General features: G+C 41.0%; 1 protein-coding gene across 1 annotated transcript; it reads left to right on the top strand.

The window, feature by feature from the left end:
* The first annotated feature begins 829 nt into the window (after positions 1-829).
* RAB1A (RAB1A, member RAS oncogene family) lies at positions 830-23,875 on the top strand. Its single transcript, XM_054023469.1, has 6 exons — positions 830-1,053; positions 12,402-12,474; positions 16,113-16,208; positions 20,232-20,327; positions 22,095-22,226; positions 22,565-23,875. Exons 1-6 carry the CDS (start codon positions 1,031-1,033, stop codon positions 22,760-22,762), a joined length of 618 nt encoding a protein of 205 aa, XP_053879444.1. The 5' UTR covers positions 830-1,030; the 3' UTR covers positions 22,763-23,875.
* Positions 23,876-24,304: the final 429 nt, after the last annotated feature.

Genomic DNA, 24,304 nt, shown 5'->3' with positions numbered 1-24,304 from the left:
GTCCTCCTACCCCTGCTCCCTCTACCCACTGCAGCCCTGCCCTCCTAACCCTGCTCCCTCTACCCGCTGCTTCCCTGCTCTCCTAACCCTGCTCCCTCTACCCACTGCAGCCCTGCCCTCCTAACCCTGCTCCCTTTACCCACTGCAGCCCTGCCCTCCTAACCCTGCTCCCTCTACCCACTGCAGCCCTGCCCTCCTAACCCTGCTCCCTCTACCCACTGCAGCCCTGCCCTCCTAACCCTGCTCCCTCTACCCACTGCAGCCCTGCCCTCCTACCCCTGCTCCCTCTACCCGCTGCAGCCCCCTGCTAGGGTGACCAGACAGCAAATGTGAAAAATCGGGACAGTGGGTGCGGTTTAATAGGAGCCTATATAAGAAAAAGACCCCAAATCGAGACTGTCCCTATAAAATCGGGACATCTGGTTACCCTACCCCCCCCCCCCTGCTACCCTGCCCTTGCTCCCTCTACCTACGGCAGCCCCGCCCCTCCCCTCTCCGCCACCCCGCGGCCACGCCCTCTTCTTTCCGTCCGGCTAGTGAGTCGCCCGAGCTGCCACGTCTCACAGCTGACGTTACCCGGCCGGCTCGCTCTCAGCCAATCCACTGCCTGGACAGCAAAGCAGAGTCAACCGGGGAGAGAAAAGAAAGGCTCGAGACTGCGCATGCGCCGCATGAGGCGCGAGGGTTGCCGGGAAGGCGAGTTCCTACCCGGCTAAGGCTCCGGCAGGATGTAGGAGGAGCCCCCGTGGCTGGGAACTCGCTTTCCCAGCGTCCCCCGCCGCTGCCCTCCCACCATGTAAACCCTCCTTGGGGAGAGGTTTCCCTGTTTCCTGGTTCGGGGCTGGTAGCCATTTTGGGTTGAGGAGCTCAGAGTGGAGGCAGCCGCCTGCGAGGGAACGGGGGAGAAGCTGCTGCCTCCGCTGCCCCGTCGGACGCCTGCATCTGCGGAGCTCCCGCTGGGGGGGTCTGGCCGCCGCCGCTGCTCCTCAGAGCGAGCTCGTTCTCCAGAGGCCGCGGGGTCCCCACTGACATGTCCAGCATGAATCCCGAATAGTGAGTCCGGCCGGGGGGTGGCGGCACTGCGGGTGGGGGGGCGGGGGCGCTCGCCCGGTACGAGGGGATGGAGGAGGCCGCGGCTGTGAGGCGGGCGGGCCTCATTGTGCCGGCCTCCCGGCGAGGGGCGGTGCGAGCCGGGGCAGGGGTGGGGTGGGGAGGGCTGTCTGAGGGCGGCGGGAGGAGGAGAGGGGGCGCTGGGGGTGGGTAAGGGCTATGGGGAGGCGACATGCGGCCGAGGGGCTGGTATCTCCGGCTGTGAGAGCTGCCGTGGGAAGCGCTGTGTAAGAGCCAGGTGGCGACATCCTCCCACTGGGATGAGTGGCCGCGGGCAGCTCATTGGCCTGCGGGCTTGGCTACAGCTTTTTTGTAGTAAACGTGACCTGTCTGCCTGCGAGGGGCAGGGCAGTGTCTCCTGGGCCTTAACAGAGGGTGTCGGTCACTGGGGTTTGGGCAAGGGGGATGAGAGGGGGACCTGAGGTCACCGGCTAGGCTCTGGGTCGCTGCAACCTGTCAGACCCCAGGAGTGATTTGTGTCCAGCTCTGGCAAACTCAGATCCGTTTTGCTTGGTTATTAACAGGCTATAAAGCAAGTGATCCCTCTTCCTGTCAATCTTTCAAGTGGATTTTGCTTCGTACAAAATGTCACTGAAACACACACAAGAGGAATGAAAAGAGAAACCAATATGGCCTTTTATGCTCTCTGGAGAGTTTGGGTTACCTGTGGCAATCCTCACAGATGGGGAGTCAGGAGGTTTCATGACTTGTCATGAAAAGTTAATGGTATTTTCTCCACTAACCTGAGGAGCAGTAGACCAGGCATTCATAGTAAATTTTGTTTTTAACTTTGATCCAGGTAACCATTGCAGGAGAAGGAAGAATGTAATTTGATTGTTCAAGTAAATTTCACTGCCACTGTATACTTAAGACTCTACTACGCCTTGTTTGGTCCCTAAAATATTAAGTTTCGCTTGGAGAGGAAGAGGACCAATGATTTTAAAAACCTGGAAAAATCAGGTCTTCAGAAAGTGGATCTTTCTGACCACTTGCTGTTGGCAACTTAACATTCAGAAGTCCACCCTTCATTTTAGCTGCAAGTCATGTGTGTGTCACATGGCTCTTGCAAAACACATTCTTGCTTATGTAGATTTTGCAATACTGTGGCTTGATAGTGAAATATTCTTATAGGTCAGGGGTTCTCAACCTTTTTCTTGCGGAGGGCCCTTTGCCCACCAAATATGCTATAAAAATTACACACTCCACCTGTGCCACAATAACTGGTTTTCTGCATATAAAAGCCAGGATCAGCATCAGGCCCCCACAAAGCTACACTGCTCATGCTTTGGCTTCAGCCCTGGGTAGTGGGACTTGGGCCCCATGCAGTGGGGCTTCAGCTTTCTACTCTACAGTGGGGCCCCAGTGAGTCTAATGCTGGCCCTGCTTGGTGACACCCTTGAAACCTACTCATGGACCCCTGGTTGAGAACCACTGCTACAGGTGATGCCTTGAACTGGCGAGAGTCATTTTTGGATGGAAAAATATTGTATTCTAGTTAATAGTACCACTACAACTTAAGTGAGAGTGTATTTGGTCAGCTTAAGTTGTTTGCTTGTTTGTTTATTTATTTATTTTAGCAGTCACTACTTTGGGAGTAGAGCTGACTGAGGTCCCTAGTTACTGTTGCCAGGAGGCTGCTGATTGTTAAGAGTAGTGTGACTTTGCCACCTTAAAAGAAAATGTGAAAACAAGCTCTGTTACTTGTTGCTAATACTGTAGATACAGAAATGAATTTTAAAAATCCTTTATTTTCTTCTGGCATTTTTTGCATTTCAGCTTGGGATAATGAAGCTAGCTTTACCTTGCTGTCCATTACCCCAAAACTGCAATGTTTGGGTTATTGGAAAGCAAGAGTGATTCAGTTGTGGACTTAGTTTATTGGCTATGTCTAGATTTCTTAGTAAAATAAATCAGTAAATCCAGAAATGAATATTTTATTATTCTAAAGGTTTGCTTTTACATAGTGAGTGACTGCTGCTCTGTGACAGTGGCTTTTGAATTCTTTCATTGACATATGATCACAACCTTGTGTTTTTTGTGCTGGCTAATTAGAAGCAGCCTTGAAATGAGAAGCACTTCAGAAATCTCTTGATAAATGGTAAATCCTTTGAAGGGTAAATCGTTCTTGAGAGAGAATTAATTTAACCCCCAAATTCAAGATTAGATTGGTTCTGGGTCAGGTTTAATCTTGGACTTCAAGACAAACCAGGATGTTTGGCTTGTTTCTGTGAAGCTGACTAGCTTTGCTTCTTGATAGGATTATGTAACAAAAGTTTTAGAGTGGTTTCAGCAAAAACACTTCTCAAACAAGGCACTGATTAAATATGATCAGTGAATATAAAGACTTGCAGATTATCAAAGCATTTTCACAATCATTTGACTTTCTGAAATATTCAGTAATCTGGACAACTGCCTACAAGATCTAAAAAAAAATAGGCTAGCGCAAATGTTATAATGAAAGCTTGTTAGCGATTCCAACTATTGGAAAAGTTCAGAAACACTTGATTAAAATGTTGTAAAATTGAACAATTGGGGGGAGGGTGTGTGTGTGCGCATAGGGGGCATGACAGTTTTTGGGGTGTGTGGTTTTTTAACTATGTTCCTGATATGTCTGGAAGGATGGGAAGTACTTGCACAGACTGGTTTTCAAATAAAACAATTCACACACACAAATATTTCATCTTAATATAACTAGTTTTCCGGTGACTAAGGAACTCACTGAGAATGACTAAATTTTACAAGTTTGCAAGTAAGTAAACAAAATAAGAAGGAAAATACATACAGTAACATTACAACTTTAGTCCTAATTTTAATTATAAGAGATTTCCTAGAACGAATGCTCTGCATTACTGTGAGACTAGTGTGCAGAAACTCTACATAATATAGAAACTCTACTCAAACACTTAATAACAGAGTCAGTGTTTCTTGCAGGGAATTATGAGGTGTGTAGATGTACTAATTTTCATTCTGGTTTTGTTCCGCTTGTGGGACCAGTTGTTGACATACCTGTATGTAACAAAGTGGATGTAAACCTACCCTTTCAGAAGAATAGCATGTCTAACAAAGAGACCCAGAATGAGATCTTGCATACTTCAGTTTGAGAAACTGGCATTTAATATTAGAAAAGCTAGCTTCAATATGGAAAAAAACTTGTACAAATGCACAGTTTAGGTTCGATAATTCTGGCTTTTTTTTTTGGTACTATTCAAAGCTTGTCTAAAATAAAGAGGGATGCAAGAGTCCATTAATATTAATCCTTTAGTGTTTATCATAGAAATTAGTTAACCAGATATAGCACTCTTCACCCTGTCACATGGTTGGAGCTGCTGTATACTATTCTTTGGAGAATAAAGGATTTCCATTGACTTCCAAAGTGACCAAACCATGCCACTCTTAAATTAGAAAGTAACCAGTCTCTGAATGGAAAAGATTAAAGGAAATACAGCTTACATCATGAGGGTTAAATTCCTTTCTGGACTTCTACTGAAGTGTATATTCTGGAGACTTCACTAATCCCTGGCTTAGAAATTGCTTACTCATTACTTTTCTCCTATGAAACTTCTGACCATTTTAAAACTTAAATGGTCTTTACTTTCTTTTATTATAATATTAAAATGGTCCATCCTAAAATTTTAGTCCTTAAACAAGTTTTCTATTACTGAATTTCAGGTCTGCATAAGCAGGCATTCTAGCAAGTAAGAAAAATGCTGCTTTCTCCAGTGTAGGGCAAGTTCATGTTTAAAGTGTAAATATTGTCCTTTTTTCCACTTACTGTTGGAGTGCAATAAATAACTTTAATCAGACAGAAGTTGACTTAACTCTCTGCTTTTTATCTTCCTTTAAATTAGATTTTCATCTTTTCACCTTATTGTACTTCTAAACAGTGCAACTCTTCTCTTTCTGCCATGGTACAACTAATGGTACCTCATCTTTCAGAGTAACTTTCACATTATTTGATAAGTAAAATCAGAGCTTAATGAGACTATAAAAGAACCAACCACACTCCTCTCCTAGCCAAAGTTTGATAGCAGAATAAAGAATTTTAAGTGATTTTTGGGATTGCAGTAGGTGTCTCACCAAGACCACATCTATTCTTTTTATAACACTGAGTACAAAATCCTAAAGAACACTTTAAATCAGGACAGATTTCCACTACGTTATCAATTTTGGTCTTGCATAAGGGATCACCTAGTCCCATGTTCTGCCTGCATTAGGGTTAAAACCATGCTACTGATTGTTATGTAACCAGTGTGCCCTTAACTTGTGTGGACAGAAATACTCCTGTTGTGTTGCTAAACTGATCTAGACAAACCATGTCCTATACACAAGTAACCCCAAGCCCTCCTTCCAAACTGCCTTGGTATGTCCGTTTACGCATGGAAGGACCAAAAAATCCTACTTCCACACATTTTTGATGTGCATGTGCTGGTGAAAACAGATGCTGGCTGATCAGAAGTCTGTGGTCCACTCTTTGTACTCCATTTGTTGCTATTGAAGCACATACAACTCTTGAATGAGCTCCTGAAGGGCATCTGAGTGGGGTGCTGTTTTCCTCCATGTCCCCACTTTGGTTTCCCAAGCTCCCTGTCAGCCAATCCTCAAATTCCTTATGGCTGGTTAAATGCTCTGATTTCTACAACACTATGGCAAACTAGAAATCTGGTGGCAGGCTTTTAATGAATCAAATATGAAAATGCATAATGTCAGCATAGTATTATATTTTAGATGCAGTTATGTACCCAACTTTGTGGGGTTTTTTTGTAATGTAAATGTATAGTGGCATTGAGAGTACGGTCAGAAGCTGGATAGGGACAATTTATTTGAGAGGCAACCTTGATACCTTTGTAACTGAGGAGGAAACTGAGGTTTTTGGACACTAGGGAGGGTAAGCATCTCCTTCCCCTCACCTTTTTGGTGGGGGAGATTGGCCATAAACTTACCTTAAAGTAAGGAGAATTCAAAAGCCTATGTTCCTTTCAGTTTAGTAATCCTAAGTGGATGAAATGTCAGCAGATATCCTGAAGCATCTGGGAAGTGTGAACTGCTCCCAGTCATTATGGTGGGGAGTTAACAGTGAACTTGGATTCAGTATTAACTATTTCAATGCTGGACCTTAGATAAACAAGCTAGTGTAACTGTCCATTGTGGGATATAGCAAGTTGTAGGGTAAGATGTAGCAGGGCAGCTCCAAGCCATAAAACAGCGGTTCTTAACCTTTCCAGACTACTGGTCCCCTTTGAGGAGTTTGATTTGTTTTGCATACCCCCAAGTTACACTGGACTAAAAAAGACCTAATGCTTAGAAAGCAATTTCATAATAGTGACACACTTTTTTAAATTTTTATTCCTGATTTTTCTCATTTTTACCACAATTATAATAATTATACAATAAATCAGTTGGAATATAAATATACTATACACTGAAACGTAAGTACATAACAGTATAAACAAGTCATTGTCCATATGACATTTTAGTTTGTACTTACTTTGTGCTTTCTATGTAGTCTGTTAAAAAACTCAGCAAATATTTTACTGAGTTGATGTACCTCCGGAAGACCTCTGCATACGCCCAACAGTATGCGTACCACTGAGCACCACATACAGGGCCACAGCACCACTCAGGTTTGGCTTGGGCTGGCCCACCCCAGTATGTGAGGGGGGTGGTTGCCAAGTCAAATTTGAGAGTTGCATTGTGATCTGCAAAAAGCTATTAACAAATTTAAAAAAAATAAAAAGTATAGGGCTCTATGGCTGATCATGAATGCCAGCATATAAGATGGAGGCACTTTTAAAGGAGCTTTTGATTTTATGTGCCGTCTATCCTGGCCATTTTAATGTATGGTGACTGACATGAGGAACTATCCTAGTGATGACCAGGCAGCTAGCAGGTTGAGGTATACACTAGAGCTTAGTTTACCTATGCCTGCTAACACACTAATTTTACAGCTGCCTTGTCGTCTTTTGGCTTTTAATTTGTTAGCTAAAAGGTGCTAAGAACACACTTTTTTTTCCCTAGTGAAGACAAGACCATAATGCATCTTTCAGAATCTTCACTATAAGCTATTCTGTGCTCTAAAATGAGGAATAAGTGTCCCTTCTAAACCTTAAGAGTTTTTCCCCGACAGTAATCTCAGAGCGCTAGCTTGTGTATTGCTAGAAGTATCTTGATGGCTTTGTAGAGGAAAGAACTACTGCATGGCTCACTTTACTCTACTGTTCAGTCTAAATTAGAAATGAGCAGAACTACTCCAAAGTTTCTCAGTTGAAATTTGAGACTGACTCAACAGCTCACTTATAGTTGCTGTTTCTCTTCTTGGCTTACAGCAGAGCTCTTTGACCTTCGGGGCCTGAAGACCTGACCCTTTTGGCCAGAGGACAAATAGTGGGCCACTTGTCATGTACTTTGTCCTCCACTCCTCACTAAAACTGCCTGCCTGTCTGCTGCTCCAAACCTATTGCTAGTAGCAGCACTTCTCTCAGAACAGCTGCCTTCAAGTGGCTCGCTGCCTGCCTAATCTTTTTGCATGTTCCTCTTGTTTTGATGGAGCATGAGGCAGAGTTGTTGGGAAGGCTGGAGGGAGAGGCAGAGGCTCAGAACAACAAGATTGATATAAGTAAACATTGAAACAAACTCATGGACCAGTATGGTTTTCTCTTTCAAATATCTAAGTCAGTAGTTCTCAAACTTTTTTGTACTGGTGATCCCTTTCACATAGCAAGCCTCTGAGTGTGACACCCCCCCCCTTAAATATATTTAAAAGTTTTTAATTTATAAGACCATTATAAATGCTGGATGTGACATGGGATTTGGGGTAGAGGCTGACAGCTCACAAACCCTGTGTAATAAACTTGCAACCCCCTAAGGGGTCCCAACCTGCAGTTTGAGAACCCCTGATCTAAGTCCTGGTCTAGGAACAGAATTTAAAGCCTCCATGACCATTTTATGATCTGCATGCTGGCCCAAAGCAGGATACTGTAGCTAATAGTCACATATCCAGTAATCCAGTCTTTAGAGAAGTCAGATTTAGAAGTTGTTACAAGTTTCAGTCTGTAAAACCTTAATTATGGAGTCTGCTTAGTTTACTTGTCTCCGCTTCCAAATTGCTAGGGATTTTTATTAAAAATTTTGGGGCAACACTTCCGTAAGCAGGTACTTGCTTATCTCTAGCTCTTATGAACATGTGACTTGGTGGATGACATAGAAAATGCTGAGAACCCTTGAACTGTAAACTCCTGCTGCTTTCCTGGTCTAGAAACTTTTTTATTAAATCTTAAATTTCCATATTTGTAATCTTGATTAAAAACAAATCCCTAGATTCTCTCAAGTCTATATATGTGCTTGGCAAATGTGACAGAAGCTAAACCTTAAAAGGGAAAACTACACCTCCTTGTACTTCTAACTTGGCTTTGGAATGACTAGGCTTTTTATATTTAGTGTGTGTGTGGGGTGGGGGGGAGAGAGAGATGAAGCCTTCACCCAGCTATCATACACTTGCTAATACCTGTTAGTGCCAAAGTGGAGTTTCCTAAGCAACACACACAGGGACAGCAAAGTGGTGGGGATCTTAGTATTTGGATTTTGCCTACTGCTTTTTCCAGATGTTGTGGAGATGGAGGGAATGTTTAAACTTCCTCCAGATAGTTGGTGTCCAGCTGATGAGCAGTGCTAAGATAATTCATATAGGTAATACCAGTCAAGCTAATGGAAAGTTAAGACTGTCCTTGACTTGTCCACTTGAGAAGATTCCAGATGTCATTTCTATATTGTGAAACTCCTGTGGCTAAGTAAATGAGTGGTCAGCTTCAAGTCTGTCTTCCTGTCTCCGGCAGCTTAACTTACAACTTAGCATAGCTAGAGTAATGTCTCCTCAAGTTGATGGCTCTGAAGGTAGGAACTGTCTAACCTTACTAGGATGTGGGGAGCATAACTCAATACTTGCCTTTTTTGTCTAGAACAGGCTTACTCTATGCTGCAGGATCATTCTAGAGTAGTTGCAGTCTACAGTAGGTAATCTAATAGGCAGTTTCAGTTAAAGGGCTATTTGATTCACTTGTAAATACTGAAGGAATCCATCTCATGTTATTCTTAGCTTGTTGCTCAGCCCTGAGATTAGGGTCCCATTGTGTTAGAGGCTTTATGGACTTGTAAGCTTTTGGGGAAGAGAGATGATTACTATCTAACTAGACAAGACAGTCGGTGGGAGGTCAAGTGTCTGATCTTGGAATAGAACCCAGGTCTTCGGAGTCTGTCCATGCCCTTTCTACTAAACCATGCTGGAGTGGTGGAGGTAGTAAGAGAATACCTTTGTCTCCCATTGATCAGGCTGGAATACAAACTTCAAAGCATAATGACATTTTAAATCTAATAACTTTCTTGCTGCTTCTCCATTTCATCTGCTGAATGGATGTGGGGTGGCAATACAGCTCAAAGATGGGGGAATCTGGGGATACTGCAAGGAAAGAAATGCAGAGGGAAGGTAGACCAATGAGGAAAGTGGGCAGAAATAGTGGTGCATCTGTTTTAAGCATGATGTTTGGAAGGCTGTAATCTTTTTAAACGAATGTTTGGCTTCTACTGAAGTTGATGGCATTTCCCCCTCAGTGGTCAGGAATATCTTCTGGGCAAGTGGATTGTTCAAACGGTGATGTGAAGATTCTCACTAAGCTAAATGTCCATGCAACTTAAAATATTGCAGTATAGATACTATCTGGTTCTTTGCAACTTATTAACTATAGTTTAGGCCAGTTCTCAACCAGGGTACCTCTGGTAGTACACAGAGGTCTTCCATGGGGTACGTCAACTCAGGAAGATTTGCCTACTTTTATAACAGGCTACATAAAAAGCGCTAGTGAAGTCAGTACAAATTAAAATTTCATACCCACAATGACCTGTTAAAACTGCTATATATACCATACACTGAAATGAAAGTACAATATTTATATTTAAATTTTTTTTATAACTGTATGGTAAATGAAAGTAAGCAATTTTTCAGTAAGTGTGACACTTCCGTATTTTTATGTCTGACTCTGTAAAGCAAGTCGATTTTAAGTGAGTCATAACTTGGCAGTCCACAAGAGAAATCAGTCTCCTGAAAGTGGTACAGTAGTCTGGAAAGGTTGAGAGCCACTGGTTTAGGCTGCTATAATACAGTTTGCTTCATATTGCCATGATGTATCATTTATTAAGTTTAGTATCTTGATGTTGAACAGTTTTCTTATGTAGATGTTCCAGATTTTAACTTCGTTATGCTGTTTGCTGTAGTGATTAACTTTAGTACAAATTTCCTTACACCAGCATCAGATCTGTATAGCTGAGAAATTTTAATGTTTTAAGCAGTTGATAAAGATGTTAATGAGTATAATTGTCATAAGGTCTCACATAATTATATTTCCCTACACTGCTATAGTATCATTAAAAGTAGTCAAATGACTTACAAAAACCGTCTCAAATGGCACCTTCATGTGTCTGGAAAAAAGTATCTCCCTGCCAGACTATAAGAATGACCAATGTACAGTTCCAGATGTACCGGAGATGAGCAGGATGTCTTTCCGTGTCTTATTATGCTATCAAACATTTAATCACATAAATAGATATTTGAAAATCACTGACAAATGTGGCCCAAACTATAGTTCTATATTTCAGGGGTGGCTTAATGCCACTGCCCTATAATCTTCATGATTGATAACTCCCTATTTTAAACCTACAATGTGGACTGATGTTCAGGAGAGAACAAAACGCTACTCTTCAGTACAGTGCATGTCTCCTGAAGAAGCTTTGATCTTTTAGTATTACACGGTCCTATTTGTCTTGAATTATGACTGACTTGTCTTTGGTTCAATAGACTTAGGCTGCTAGTACTAATGAAATAGAATCTTCATTTCTCTAAGTTGAAGCTTATTTAAATTCTTTGCCAAAGGGAGGAATCCCAGAACTTGAGGCTTTAACTTTCTTAGTTGAATACCAGACAGCTGCCATTTACAATCAATCTTCAGTATAGTAATATTGGCATCATCAATACTGAAGTATTAAATCACTATCTTTTTAAAATGTACAAGTTGTAGTTAACTTCGTTTCTCAGTCTTGAATCCTTTAATATTGCTGATTTCAAAAGTACAAATGCCTTGGAGCAGTATTAATTCTGCATTCCATGTTTGTCATTCTGGTGGTTGGGATCTTTAGCTAATAAATGGTCAGTTCTGACCTAATACACTTAGCTAACAACGGGCAGAGTAAAGAGTTCATAGTTGATTACTCTGTGGAGCTGCCTAGAACTAATGTCACATTGGACACCTTTTGGAGCATGAAAATCTCTGTTCTGGTTTGCCAGTCGCAAACGTACTGTCTCTAAACTAGAAGGCAACATGAGTGGAATGGAATAGATGATTTTCTGTCATCTTTAGCTCTTACTCAGTCAAGACTATCAAATACTCTTGTCTTCATTAAGATACTGATAATACGATCACTTACATTTCAATGATGGCTATAGCAAATTTTTGTGTTGCACGCTACGCTGTTAGCCTTCCTTCTGATGCTTAAAGACAAACTTCAGCCAGTTTTAAAAAAATCCATTAAGATATTTGATGGACAACGTTCAATTTTTGAGGAACAAGGGTGTAATTTAGAAGGCACAAATCCTGTTTTGGTACTGAGAAGGTAAATTGTACTGATTCCAAAAAAGGAGGTGGAATCAAACTTTAGTCTTTTTTTTTCTAAATTAAAAAAAAAAAAAAACTGTTCTGCTGTGACCAGGTATTGTGGTGTACATGCTTGAGTTGGCTCTCAGATCTTAGCAGCAACTGTTAATAATAATCTTTATTTTTTGCTAGTTGACTCAGCCTTAGTACAGTTAGTACTTGGATAATAAATCCTTACTTCTGAGAATTTATGCTATTTAGAAACATATGAGTATACTGACAATTGTGACAGTAATGTATTTGACTTGAGTGCACAAAGGAGAACAAGGTCTAGTTAAAACAAATAGTGTTTCTGGTACATGACAAAAAGTTACATGAGTACTGCATGTGTGAAGAACATACTTCAGACACTGAATCTTCCATTCCAGCATGTCAGTTTTTACTTCTATTTAAATAAAGTATACTGTAAAGACTGAATAGTAATCTTGTGAGGGAGGAAAAAGTACTCTTGTTTCCTGACAGTAACGGTAGCAAATTACAATTTCAAAGAAATAGCATTATACCAAAGTGTATGGTCTGAGTAACTCAAGTTCTTCAAATATCAGATTTAAATTTCAGTGGTATATAAATACTAACATAATATCTTTCTCTTTGCAGTGACTATTTATTCAAGCTACTTCTGATTGGAGACTCTGGTGTTGGGAAGTCTTGCCTTCTACTTAGGTTTGCAGTAAGTTCAGTTATGCTTTCAAAGCTATTTTGTCAATTATATAAGAAGTTGTATTCACGCAATTGTAAGTGAGGAGATGTTTCCATTTGAGGAGACTGATACTTGACTTTCCAGGAGTTGGTATGCCAAGGGAAGATCGGTGGGTCGAAGAGGGTACTTCGCTTATTCTCTTCTTCCCATATTTTACTGATACAGCTAATTGGATTATTCTGTCACAATGATTTATGAATGGGTAAGAACTGAATAAATCAAAATTGCCACTACAAGCAGTTATTTCCTTGATTAACTTAATCTGTTCTACTTTAGAAAACAAGGTATTTAGTCTGCCAGACACAGTTCTTGTGTTAAGGTTGCATTCACAAAGGAAATAATAGTGAACAACTATTAGAAATCAAGGAAAATGCCAGTAAAAGCAATAGTATCACAGCAATCTAAGGTCACGCTTTCTTATTTGTATGGCAATACAAATACATTTGAACACTTAACCTTCAGATTACTTTTCATGTTCAACGTACAGCCGCCTACAAACACATCCAGTTAATCTAAACTGTATGCTTTGGGAAGACTAAGTGTTTTAAAATGTTCTTTCAGCTCTTACTAATACCTACGAGAATAGCATAGCTGAAGTTGCGTATCTTAGATCGACTTACCTCCCGTCCTCACGGCGCAGGATCAACAGCCGCGGCTCCCCTGTCAACTCCACTTCCGCCTCTTGCCCTGGTGGAGTTCCGGAGTTGACGGGGAGAGTGTTTGGGGATCAATTTTTATCTCCTCTCGTCTAGACGCGATAAATCGATCGCTATCCGGTGGGTAGTGTGGACATACCCTTAGTCTGTCACTGTCTAATTCAAATGTGCAAAAGCCTATCCGTAAGGGTTCCATGTCACTGACAAATTAGTAGTTCTCCAGCAGTTCTCCATAGCTCAAGTCCACTTATGGGCATAAAGCTAGAGTTCATGGTAAGGAGGCCTATTCAAGCAAAATACATAATAAAATACTGAACCACAACAGAAAATGAAGGTATGCTGCAACAAATTCCTGTTGGAGTAATCTGTCTAGCTTCTCACTGTAAGTTTCCACTTGATATTTATCCTTGATTTTTTTTTAACTTCTTAATGTATATTTTTAATTTCAAAATGGAAGAACGTACCATATGTACTCGTTCATAAGTCCCTGGGGGGGAGGGGAGGGGCGAAAGGGAAGCACCAGAGACAGGGGTCAGCTTATGAATGGGTATAGAGGGAGAGGTGGGACACAGCCCCTCCCCCCCTAAGAGGGAGCAAGGAGAGGCAGCAGAGACAGAAGGGAAGAGGCAGGGCCAGAGTCTCTCCGCTTCTGGCCACGCTGCTCTTCCCCAGCCTCCGAAGCAGCTGCAGCTCTGGGGCTGGCAGGCTGCAGTGCTGTTTGGCCTCGCCCCCCAGAGCAGCCTGTGGCCATGCCACCCAGCCTGCCAGAGCAGCTCCAGCCAGGCCAGAGACATCCTCACCAGATAAGGTGGGAAGGGATGGGATTGGGAGAGTGTGGGGTCACAGGCTAGGGGTGGGGTCATGTGGGGGGTGGTCACAGGGGTTACTCCCCTGGCCCCCAGATTCTCTCGTGCCCCCCCAAATTTCCCCACCAGTTGCTGTCCCAACCCATCAGGGTAAGCAGCTGGCATGCCGGGACACTCTGTTTACTTAGGTTTACCTCAGGGCCTGCGGACGTTTGAGGGAAACAAACTTCTCGGCCCGCCAGCGGCTTATCCTGATGGCCTGGGAGCCAAAGTTTGCTGATCCCTGAATTCTAGGGTCGGCTTATGAATGGGTCATAACAAATTTCCATTTTTACTTATCCATCTGGGGGGGTCGGCTTATAAACAAAACGGCTTATGATTGAGTATATACAGTAATCAAATGGAATCTTTTAAGGCAAAGAGGCCTCTGCAGCAATGTGGTTTGATCCACGGGTTGTGTCAAAGACTGTTTATTGCCTTTACTGATAAGAAATTTAATCCCTCTTAATTGGAGCCAGACATGGCAGTATTAAGAAGTAACTTATTTTAAAGTAACAATCTTTTAAGAGAATCAAGTTTCACATTTCCTGTTTTTCATATGCATGAGTCACTTAACATTGATTTACATAGGCTTCCTTTTCAACTTGTTGGCTAAATGGTCATTCAAAGTCTTTAAACTTGCTGATTACTTTTTGCTTTATTTATGCCACCTAAATGGCCCAGCACCAAGTCTCAAGATGAATTAAATGCAGTATCAAACTTTAAAAAGGGCACCGAGTGGTGGGACTACTTAGTGTGCCTTGCTTGAAGGAAGGGGTTGTGAGCACATTTCTGAATTGATATGCTTTCTCCCTTCATGCATCCCCCAGCTCAAGAGATTCCTAGCTCTCTGGCTCCTTTCCTTCATGATAGCTATTGGTTACTTGGATTTGTATTCTATAGTTGGAGTATTGGTAATCAAGAAACGTGAATTTGTTGCATCCCAACTGTTAAAAATCCTTACTGGGTTTATTGCTGTGACAGCTAAATTTATTACTCTTAACACCTCTTGCAGATTTTCATTTAGAGACCATCTTGCTTGTGCTGAAGGCACAATTCCTCTTCCCTATTTCATCACTTAGGGTCAAACATTTTCACAATATCTTTGCTTTAAGAGTTCATCTTCTCTTTTCCCAAGACACAGTCCTCCATTAATTTAATTCTTTCCACGCCAAAGATCTCTAGTGCAATAGAAGATTTGGATGTCTGGTGTAGAATGTGCAGTAGAAGCTGTCTATAAGTAAACATACCTTGAAAGAAAAACCCTTAACTTCCCATTTCACTTCCTAGTTTGAAAGATGCTAATGTTCTTGTTAGAGTTGTGCCATTTTGCACAAAGCTTCAGCTAAATGTGTTTAGAAAACTTAAATAAAATGAGTCTTATTTCTGAGTAACCTGAAGAGGTGACTCCTAAACAAGAGATGTTAAAAACAAACATCACTATTCAGACAGGGATCCTAATAGAATGGTGTTAAATTGTTTTTAGGATTCCCCATTTCTTAATTAATGAGACCAGGAAAAACTTTCAAAAGTGACTTTGGTACCCAAGTCCCATTGACTTTTAATGAAATCTAGGCTCCCAAATCTGTCAGTGGGACTTAGTTCCATTTTTGGAACTAACTTGAGTACCTGTAGGGGAAAACTTTCAAAACCTCCTATTTATATGCTGGTAGTGTGGAAGGGGCCTTGTTCATGGGCCCCATTGTGCTAGGCACTGTACAAAGACCCCATCCCAATTAACATAATGTAGTACACTGCTACCTGGATATAACGCCACCTGATATAACACTAATTCGGCTATAATGCAGTAAAGCAGTACTGCGGGGAGGAAGGGGGGGGACGGGACTGCACACTCCAGTGGATCAAAGCAAGTTCAGTATAACGCGGCTTCACCTAGAACGTGGCAAGTCTTTTTTTTTTTTTTTTTTTTTTTTTGGGCTCCCGAGGACAGCATTATATCGAGGTAGAGGTGTAGTAGAATGTAGGCATTTTATGAAGCAATATTCAGGGCTTGTTTCTTCACCATGGGTATCTGATATTCCTTCAGGAGAGATTTAAGACTTCATTGGTTTATAATCATTAAATTCATTCTTTTCTCTGGTTCTAGGATGACACGTACACAGAAAGTTACATCAGCACAATTGGTGTGGATTTTAAAATCAGGACTATAGAGTTAGATGGAAAAACCATCAAACTTCAAATAGTAAGTGTCTTAACTCTAATATTCAGAGGCTATTAATAGTAATCATGTAAATTCTGACTAATGTGTAACTTTATTGATCTGGCACAGTGCACTTTTCTGCATGTTTAGTAAAATATTGGGCAGATTTGTCAAATGTTTCAATAAGCAAGTATGAACTATTTTTTGAAAACCAAGTTGTATAGTTATTTGCATGTTGTAAGCAAGCATATGCTTGAGGTACTGCTTTTGACTCTCAATCTTAAGATTTCTCATGCGAATATCTTGCTTAATTCTTGATAGGATTGTCCATTTGCACTTATTACAATGTTTGTAGACAATTTTATAGGATACACAGATGTCTTCGTCTAAGTAGAAAGGTTAAACAGCATCTCAGAGTTGTGAATTGCTTAGATTATGAGCAAAAATTAAGCACAGGGAAAACACTTGGGCTAAATCTAATATCAAGATGGTTAAAGAATAACCAGGACACGTGTCATTTAACAAATGCAGGTTCAGGTACAGATCTCTTAAGACACAAATAGCCTGAAAATCTACCTTGCGTTGCAAGGAATTGCTTTATAGTAACTATCTTTGCTTTCTGTGCAAATGGCAGTAACTTCAAACTATTGAATATAAATTGCCCAATACGTACACATTCTTTGCTGGTACTCTTAAATGCAGCAACCTCAACTTGGTTAGTGTTTGGGTAACTGATCCTTGGCCTTTAGTGTACAACTAGGCCTCATACTGCAAGATGTGAACTGGAAGGTTCAACCTGAACACTTGAGGAAGGTAAACACTCTTAACCTGCATTGCTAAAATTCTTCATACTAAATTCTTTCTGCTAGCAAGAATGTTCGGATTAACCTTACACCTTGAGTTTGCTGAAACGCAGACTTGGGGATGTAGTATTAACACTTAGCCTTTACAGGCTTTATCTTTAGATCTCAAAGCACTGGAAAACTGACACAGGTTACCCACATTGGTATAGTGGAGTTAATGTTTAATTTGCTAAAGTCAAGTAATAAGTAGGTAGACTTCAGTACCTTCTGTTGTCTACCAAAATACAACAATCATAAGTTTGTATATAGCAGCAGCAGACTAAACACACTTGTGTAAAAAGCATTCTTTACTTGGCACGAAGAGCAAAAATGGCCCCTTTGAAGTGTGTGTGTTAGGGCTTTGAAAAAAACAGCTTGCTTAGGAAGAGTAGAAACTGTGCAGAGTAGATTGAGGGAACCGCTATCCACCCTTCCTTGGTGGGAAAGGCAAGGAGAATGGCTCAGATATTACTGATTCTTCAGGAGAAGAGGGGAAGGAAAGCAAAGTGGCCCGTGAGCTGTTTCTCTGTAGAAAGACAGATGCAGAAGGAGGAGTTGAGAGCTCAAGGACCTGCACTTGCTGGGTGTCCTCAGATAAGAGCTGCATAAAGAAGGGGTGGGAACAGAATTTTTGGCAAGAGGTGAAGGGTGTGTGTGTTAGTTACTGGTATCTTTCACCTGGCCTCATCGGCTTAGTCTGTGTGTGAGGAGGTATTAAACACTCTTAAAACCCTGCCTTATATCAAGCAATGTGTGTAAATTACACTTCTTGATTCTGCCAAACTGCAGCTTCTCCACTCTGACTTAGACTTTGCCATAGTTACAGTAATCTAGCTAAGGTGAAACCGTATTACACTCTGCTTAGAACTGAAGGTTCTGGATGTTCCTCAAGGACAGTTGAGTGCAGATGCAGCAGCCTGTCTCAATTGCATTTTGCCCCTATTGGCATATAGAACATGCTTTGTACTAGCCACTTATTTGAGTAGAATGTGAAGAAATTTATCTTTAAATCCCTGAATGGTCTTCAGCTGCCTACCAGGAAACATGACTTTTTCTCCTGTGTTTTTTGCAACACTTACAAGCTGCTTTGGTTTTTGGTTCCTGGAATAGACCCAGTTTTCAACAGAAAGCTCTTACCTACAAGATTTGTTCTCTTGTCCAGTTTAGGACAGGTCTAGGATGACCTGTCTAGCAAGGTATTTAATGGCTACCATAACATGGAGTGCCTGGGTAGGCTAATGAATGGTGGTAACTAATTTATTTTGGATGACTTAAGTATTCTGTGTAATGTAAAGTGCCCAGATTCTATGGGGACAGGAGCCAAAAATACTTAAACTAAAACAGCTGGGTTTGGAATAAGCCTAAAGCAAGCAATAGTCCATGCATTTCAAGCTCTGGACTACCTACAGCATACCTTCCTTGCACTACAGTCTCTGCTCTTAGAGTGCCAATAGACAGGGACAGTGACTTTCCAATCTGAATTAATGTAAGTGCATTGAGCTATACTACTCTGCAATAAAGGAGATACTACTACCATGACATGGGCACTCCTAATATTGTTGTTCTTAAACTTTGAACTGAAGTATTGCATTAGTTCTGAAAAAAATTATGGGGAAAAAGCTTAAATCTAGAAGCAGCTCTTCCAGTGAGAGCAGGAGCCTTTTGGAAACTCATTCTAGCCACTTTAGGTCAGAAGTTGTTTAGAACACTTCAGGCATAGTTGAAAATAGAACTACTATTGTAGGTGGTGGTTTCATAATTTAATTTTCCCATGCTAAATGCACAAAGTTATTTGTAGATGGCTGCCTAAAGTTAGTGACTAATACACTTAGACAAATGGATTTGCTTCTATGAAAACCCTTGTGAGAAAACCAAAAGGTACAATTGTTAAGGCCTCATCTATACTAGTAAAACTGTTGCGGAAAAGGGACCGCTCTTATCCCTGCACTGAGGGGTGTGAGGGCTTACACTTCCCTTTCTTGGGGGCTGGTGCATCCTTCTGTGCAGTTTAGGTCAGGTCTTGCCTTATTGAGGTGCAGGATTGTCTTGGTCCTGTCCCCTCCTTCTCCTGGCCTGATTCTCTCTTCTTCTCTCTGCTCCTGGGACTGGGGGGGAGGGTTGTGGTGCTGGGGCTGCCCTAGGTGGGTGAGCCTCCTGAATCAAGGCTATTACCAGGGAGGTTATGGCTGTCTGGGGGGGCTACTCTTCACCAGCCTAGGTGACACTTAAGCATTGTAGCAGAACAATAAATCTAGCCCAAGGGGTGTCTGTGATAGTTGATATAGTTGAATCATACATTTTGACAACTGCTTCTGAAATGATGCTAAACATAGCTTTTTGGGGTGGGGGGGATTACACCTGCAGTTCAGCTGAAACCGTTGACAATGGTTGTCTTCACTAAATCCTTGTCTACATTAGCAAAGTAGCTTAACATGACTTCAGCTGCCTTCAGCAGTATGCCCGTGACCTATGATAGAAATTGGCTTTAAATTAGTTTCCACCTGCTTTCCAGCCTTGCCTATGCCTCAAAGGCAATCCGTTTTAACACTTGTGTATCTTGCATCTGGGAAACACAAGGCTTGACCAGCCATTTTTGAGTGGGCTGGGATAGGTGTAGTTCTAGCTGGATGTAAGAGTTACTGCTGCAACTGATCTGTGGCCTAAACGCTGGATGCCAGTTGAAGGTGATTGCCTCAGTAGTCTTCCCAGCATTGTGTTGACTTTGGGTGGTGAGTTTCTTTGGCTATCCTACTTTCATTCAGTTTCTTAGGAGGAAAGAGGATGCCTGGTTAGTATTGTCAAACTGTAGGAAGATGAAAGTTTTCGATCTACTTGCAATAGTACTTCTTATGGACTTGCAAGGATCATTTTAGAGTCTTGTTCCTCTGCAGTAATCTTTCTCGTATTGGGGAGGCTGCTTTATCGCATTGAAGTTCTAAAACGTGACCAGACTAGTGTTCAGTGAATAGTTATTGTAAAGCAGTGGTAAGATGACCGACTTGTCTTATTTGAGGGTGTTAAGGGATGTTTATACTCCAACTGATTTGTGTATAATTGGGGAGCTTCATTAGATTGGTTTGTGTGGTGTGTGTGTGGTTTTGTTGTTGTTGTTGTTGTGGTTTTTTTTTTTTTACACAATCCAGTTAAGACTAACTTTAGTCTCTCTGGTACAGTTACACCTTTTGTTTAGACCTCTAACAATCTTAATTCTCACACTTTGCAGTGGGACACAGCAGGCCAAGAGAGATTTCGAACGATCACCTCCAGTTACTACAGAGGAGCCCATGGCATCATAGTTGTGTATGATGTTACAGACCAGGTAAGGTCTAAATTAGACACTCGTGTAGTGCTGAGAAACAACATAGGCCAATAGACAAAGTCAGTTCTTTCAGATGTAGATTTATTTGGGTCTTCAATTATGCTCAGACGCCTTATAGGTTATGAATTGGTACTTCTGAATGCTAAAAATAATCTGGTCACACTTGCTGAATATCTTTAACGGATCAGTTTTCTCCAGACTTGCACCAATATTACACAAACTTAAGTTAGACACAGCTTCAAACTTCTGATTTCTCTGGGCTTCAAGTTGGGGGAGTGGTGTCATGTGGAGATAGAGAAAAATCAACAAAACTTCACAGGCAGCCGAGACCTGGATGCATCAAAATGTACTGGTATTGGCAGCAGGAACAAACAGCACGAAAGGTTAAAACTACTTGTACTTTAAGTTAACTGAAGGAAAACTCCTTCTTTCCAAGGGCAAATGTTCCTGCTTTATTCTATGTGTACTTCAGCTTTGTGGCCTAGAGTCAGAATTGCTGTAGTAGGATTTACTCTAATAATTCCAGGGGGAGAGCTGTCATACTGTTTTATGTTCCTTCTGAAATAAAAGCTAGTTGAGAATCTTTAGTGACATGGGATTTATTGCCATCTCCTAAATTAATAGGAAACATCTTAACGTCAGTAAATTTACTGCCATCACACATGCATGCATTATCTTGGCAAACTATTATAATAGGCTTTCCTGTAGGCTGCTTGTCTTGTGGATTTAATGAGGGCATCTAACACTATAAAAACAAACTTCTGTAATATGCTTGTTGCCCTCCTATTCACTTAATTCTTTTGTATTCAGGTTACTGCTCACTGATGGCTTTTGCAGAATGGGTGGTTCCAGTGGCATGGCTTGTAGGGATTTTTGCTGTGAAGGCAGCTGAAGATGGATTAGGGCCCCTGGATCCCAGTTAACTGAACAGTATAGGATTGGTTGACCACTCCTCAGTACCAAGTACAAAACAGCATTCTGTGAAGCTTGCCCTAAAGGAACAACTCAAAACTCATTTCTCAACGTGTTTGACTTTTTAGTAGTCCAATGTCTGCCTTTGTTTTATGAAAGTGAAAAAAATCCTTTCCTTTAGCTTACACTTGTATCCAGTGGTATTTAGCATATGGCCAGTTTCACTTATGTCCTGTTTTGACAGCTCAAACATGTTTCTGGCTACTTGGAGTCCAGTCTCCTCTGCAGAGCCAGTGGAGGCTCTGGGGCAGGAAGGTCTCATTGGTCCAATAATGGCCTGGAGGAAACATTTGTAATCCCCGGGTCTTTTTAGGGCTGGGGGAAGCACTAGGGCCAGAGGAACCAGCATACACTAGTGCAGGATTGGAAGAACATAAGATACTCGTGAGGAAATTTTGCACCAAAAAATTAAATTCTGCAAATTTTATTTTTCAATTAATAAATGTGGAGGCTCCAGCATGGTGTTGGAACACAGGCCACTGGCTGCACAGAGATGGGAGATCACCCTGCAACCTCCCCCCACCCCAGGAACACTGATTCAGCAGTGAGGCTGCACCCAACCCTGACAGTGCAAAAGCCGGACCTGCCCCAGAAACCCCCTCATTTTTGCTTAACATCAAGGAGATAAATACATGCAAAGCATCTGAAATACAAACTATCACTGGATATGCATATGATGCATTTTATAATAGTGCACTTGCGAAGGCTGTCTCGATTTCTGAATAACAATGAATGGTACTGTAGTGGCACTGGTTTCTTGGAGAGGAATACTTAAAGTAATCTCTTATCTTCTAGGAGTCGTTCAATAATGTAAAACAGTGGCTGCAAGAAATAGACCGTTATGCCAGTGAAAATGTTAACAAGTTGTTGGTAGGGAACAAATGTGACCTGACCACAAAGAAAGTAGTAGACTATACAACAGCAAAGGTATGTCAACTGGCTTATTAATGATCCAATCACATAAATGTGTTACCCAAACTGAACCCACTTGAATGCATCCTATTTAAGTAAATAACTCACTTCTATTAGTCCTCAAATGTGCTGGTGCTAGAAAATGCAAATCCTGGTGTCCCTTCAAGTGTTATGAAGTGCACATGATCAAATTTAGGGGTTGTGCTGGGGAGGGAGGGATGGTGGTTTGAGCCAGTAGCAGTTTTTCCTTTAATGTTCAGAAATCCATTTTTAATTTAAAGTAACTCAGGTGAATCCTGAACTTTCTAGTAGCAAGTATTAAGACTTATTCTTTGCTATTTCTCCATTCACAGGAATTTGCAGATTCCCTTGGAATTCCATTTTTGGAAACCAGTGCAAAGAATGCAACAAATGTAGAACAGTCTTTCATGACCATGGCTGCAGAGATTAAAAAACGAATGGGTCCTGGAGCTACAGCTGGTGGTGCAGAAAAGTCCAATGTTAAAATTCAGAGCACTCCAGTCAAGCAGTCTAGTGGAGGTTGCTGCTAAAATTTGCCTCCCCCTTTTGTCTCACAACAATGAATTTTGCAATCTGAACCCAAGTGAAAAAAATTGCCTGAATTGTACTGTATGTAGCTGCACTACAACAGATTCTTACCGTCTCCACAAAGGTCAGATTGTAAATGGTCAATACTGACTTTTTTTATTCCCTTGACTCAAGACAGCTGACTTCATTTTCAGAACTGTTTTAAACCTGTGTGCTGGTTTATAAATGTGTGTAATCCTTGTTGCTTTTCCTGATACCAGACTGTTTCCCGTGGTTGGTTAGAATATATTTTTTGTTTTGATGTTTATATTGGCATGTTTTGATGTTGGGTTTAGTCTTCTGAAGATGAAGTTCAGCCATTTTGTATCAAACAGCACAACAGTGTCTGTCACTTTCCATGCATAAAGTTTAGTAAGATGTTATATGTAAGATCTGATTTGCTAGTTCTTTCTTGTAGAGTTATAAATGGAAAGATTACACTATCTGATTAATAGTTTCTTCATACTCTGCATATAATTTGTGGCTGCAGAATATTGTAATTTGTTGCACAATATGTAACTAACAACCGAAGAAATGTTTAATAAATATTGTACTTATTGGAAGTAATATCAAACTGTATGGTGATAAATATTGTCTTAATTCTTATGGCTAAGGGGGAAATTAGGCTTGCATTGTGCCCAAAATGTATCATGTGCAGTAATGGCACTTTAGACCCTCTAGTAGACCAAACACCCTTCCCAAAAAATGTAACTAGGAAGTATGGCCTAAAAGACTAAGTTGTCATAGTCCTTCAGGCATATATACTGTACTTGAAAGACACTTTAAGAGACTAATGTTCATGGAAGCATAATGCATTCTGAATGTACAATATTTTTTCCCCATCTTAGTCTATGAACTTTAATTTATTTCTGAAGGACTTCCTTTAGAAATTCTAGTTTACTTTGCTCTGTATTAGAGGTGGAAAACATTTTTCCTAACATGTGAATGACTTAACTAACAACTCAAGGTGATGTAACTCTGCCAGTATGTCATGTCTTTCTATATACTGTTACTTCCATATTCTTTTAATCAAATACTGTTTTGACTTTATTAAATAAACTTAGTGCAACAACTTAGTTACTATTCAATTCTGCACAAGGCATCAGTGGGATGAAACTGTGAAGTGATACTAAAACAGTTGAAAGGTCAGTAAGAAGCCACCAAAAAATTGTACCTTTTTTAAAATAAAGGAACAGATTAAAAAAGACTTCAAAATTAAGTAGCAGCAAAGTAGCTGAGTCAATTAAAACCAAATGCACATGTGATCTGATCTTTGTACAGAAGAACTAATCAAATCATTAGTGCCTGACACAGGAAGCTAGCCTGTAGCACTTCCTATAAAGGTAAAATTGTTCAGCTTTATCTAGAACTGCAATTTTCAGTTTGCTTTGTAAATATCTCATGTTTAAAATGACCATCTAGACATTCATTCCCTCCTGGGTAAAAATACTCATGTGTGGTTGCAAAATATAACTTGGGTATGTTGTGAGATGCAAACTATAAAA

This window comes from Malaclemys terrapin, chromosome 3 (genome assembly GCF_027887155.1).
Source record: "Malaclemys terrapin pileata isolate rMalTer1 chromosome 3, rMalTer1.hap1, whole genome shotgun sequence".
NCBI classification, from domain to species: domain Eukaryota; kingdom Metazoa; phylum Chordata; order Testudines; family Emydidae; genus Malaclemys; species Malaclemys terrapin.
This window is presented reverse-complemented; position numbering and strand designations above follow the sequence as displayed.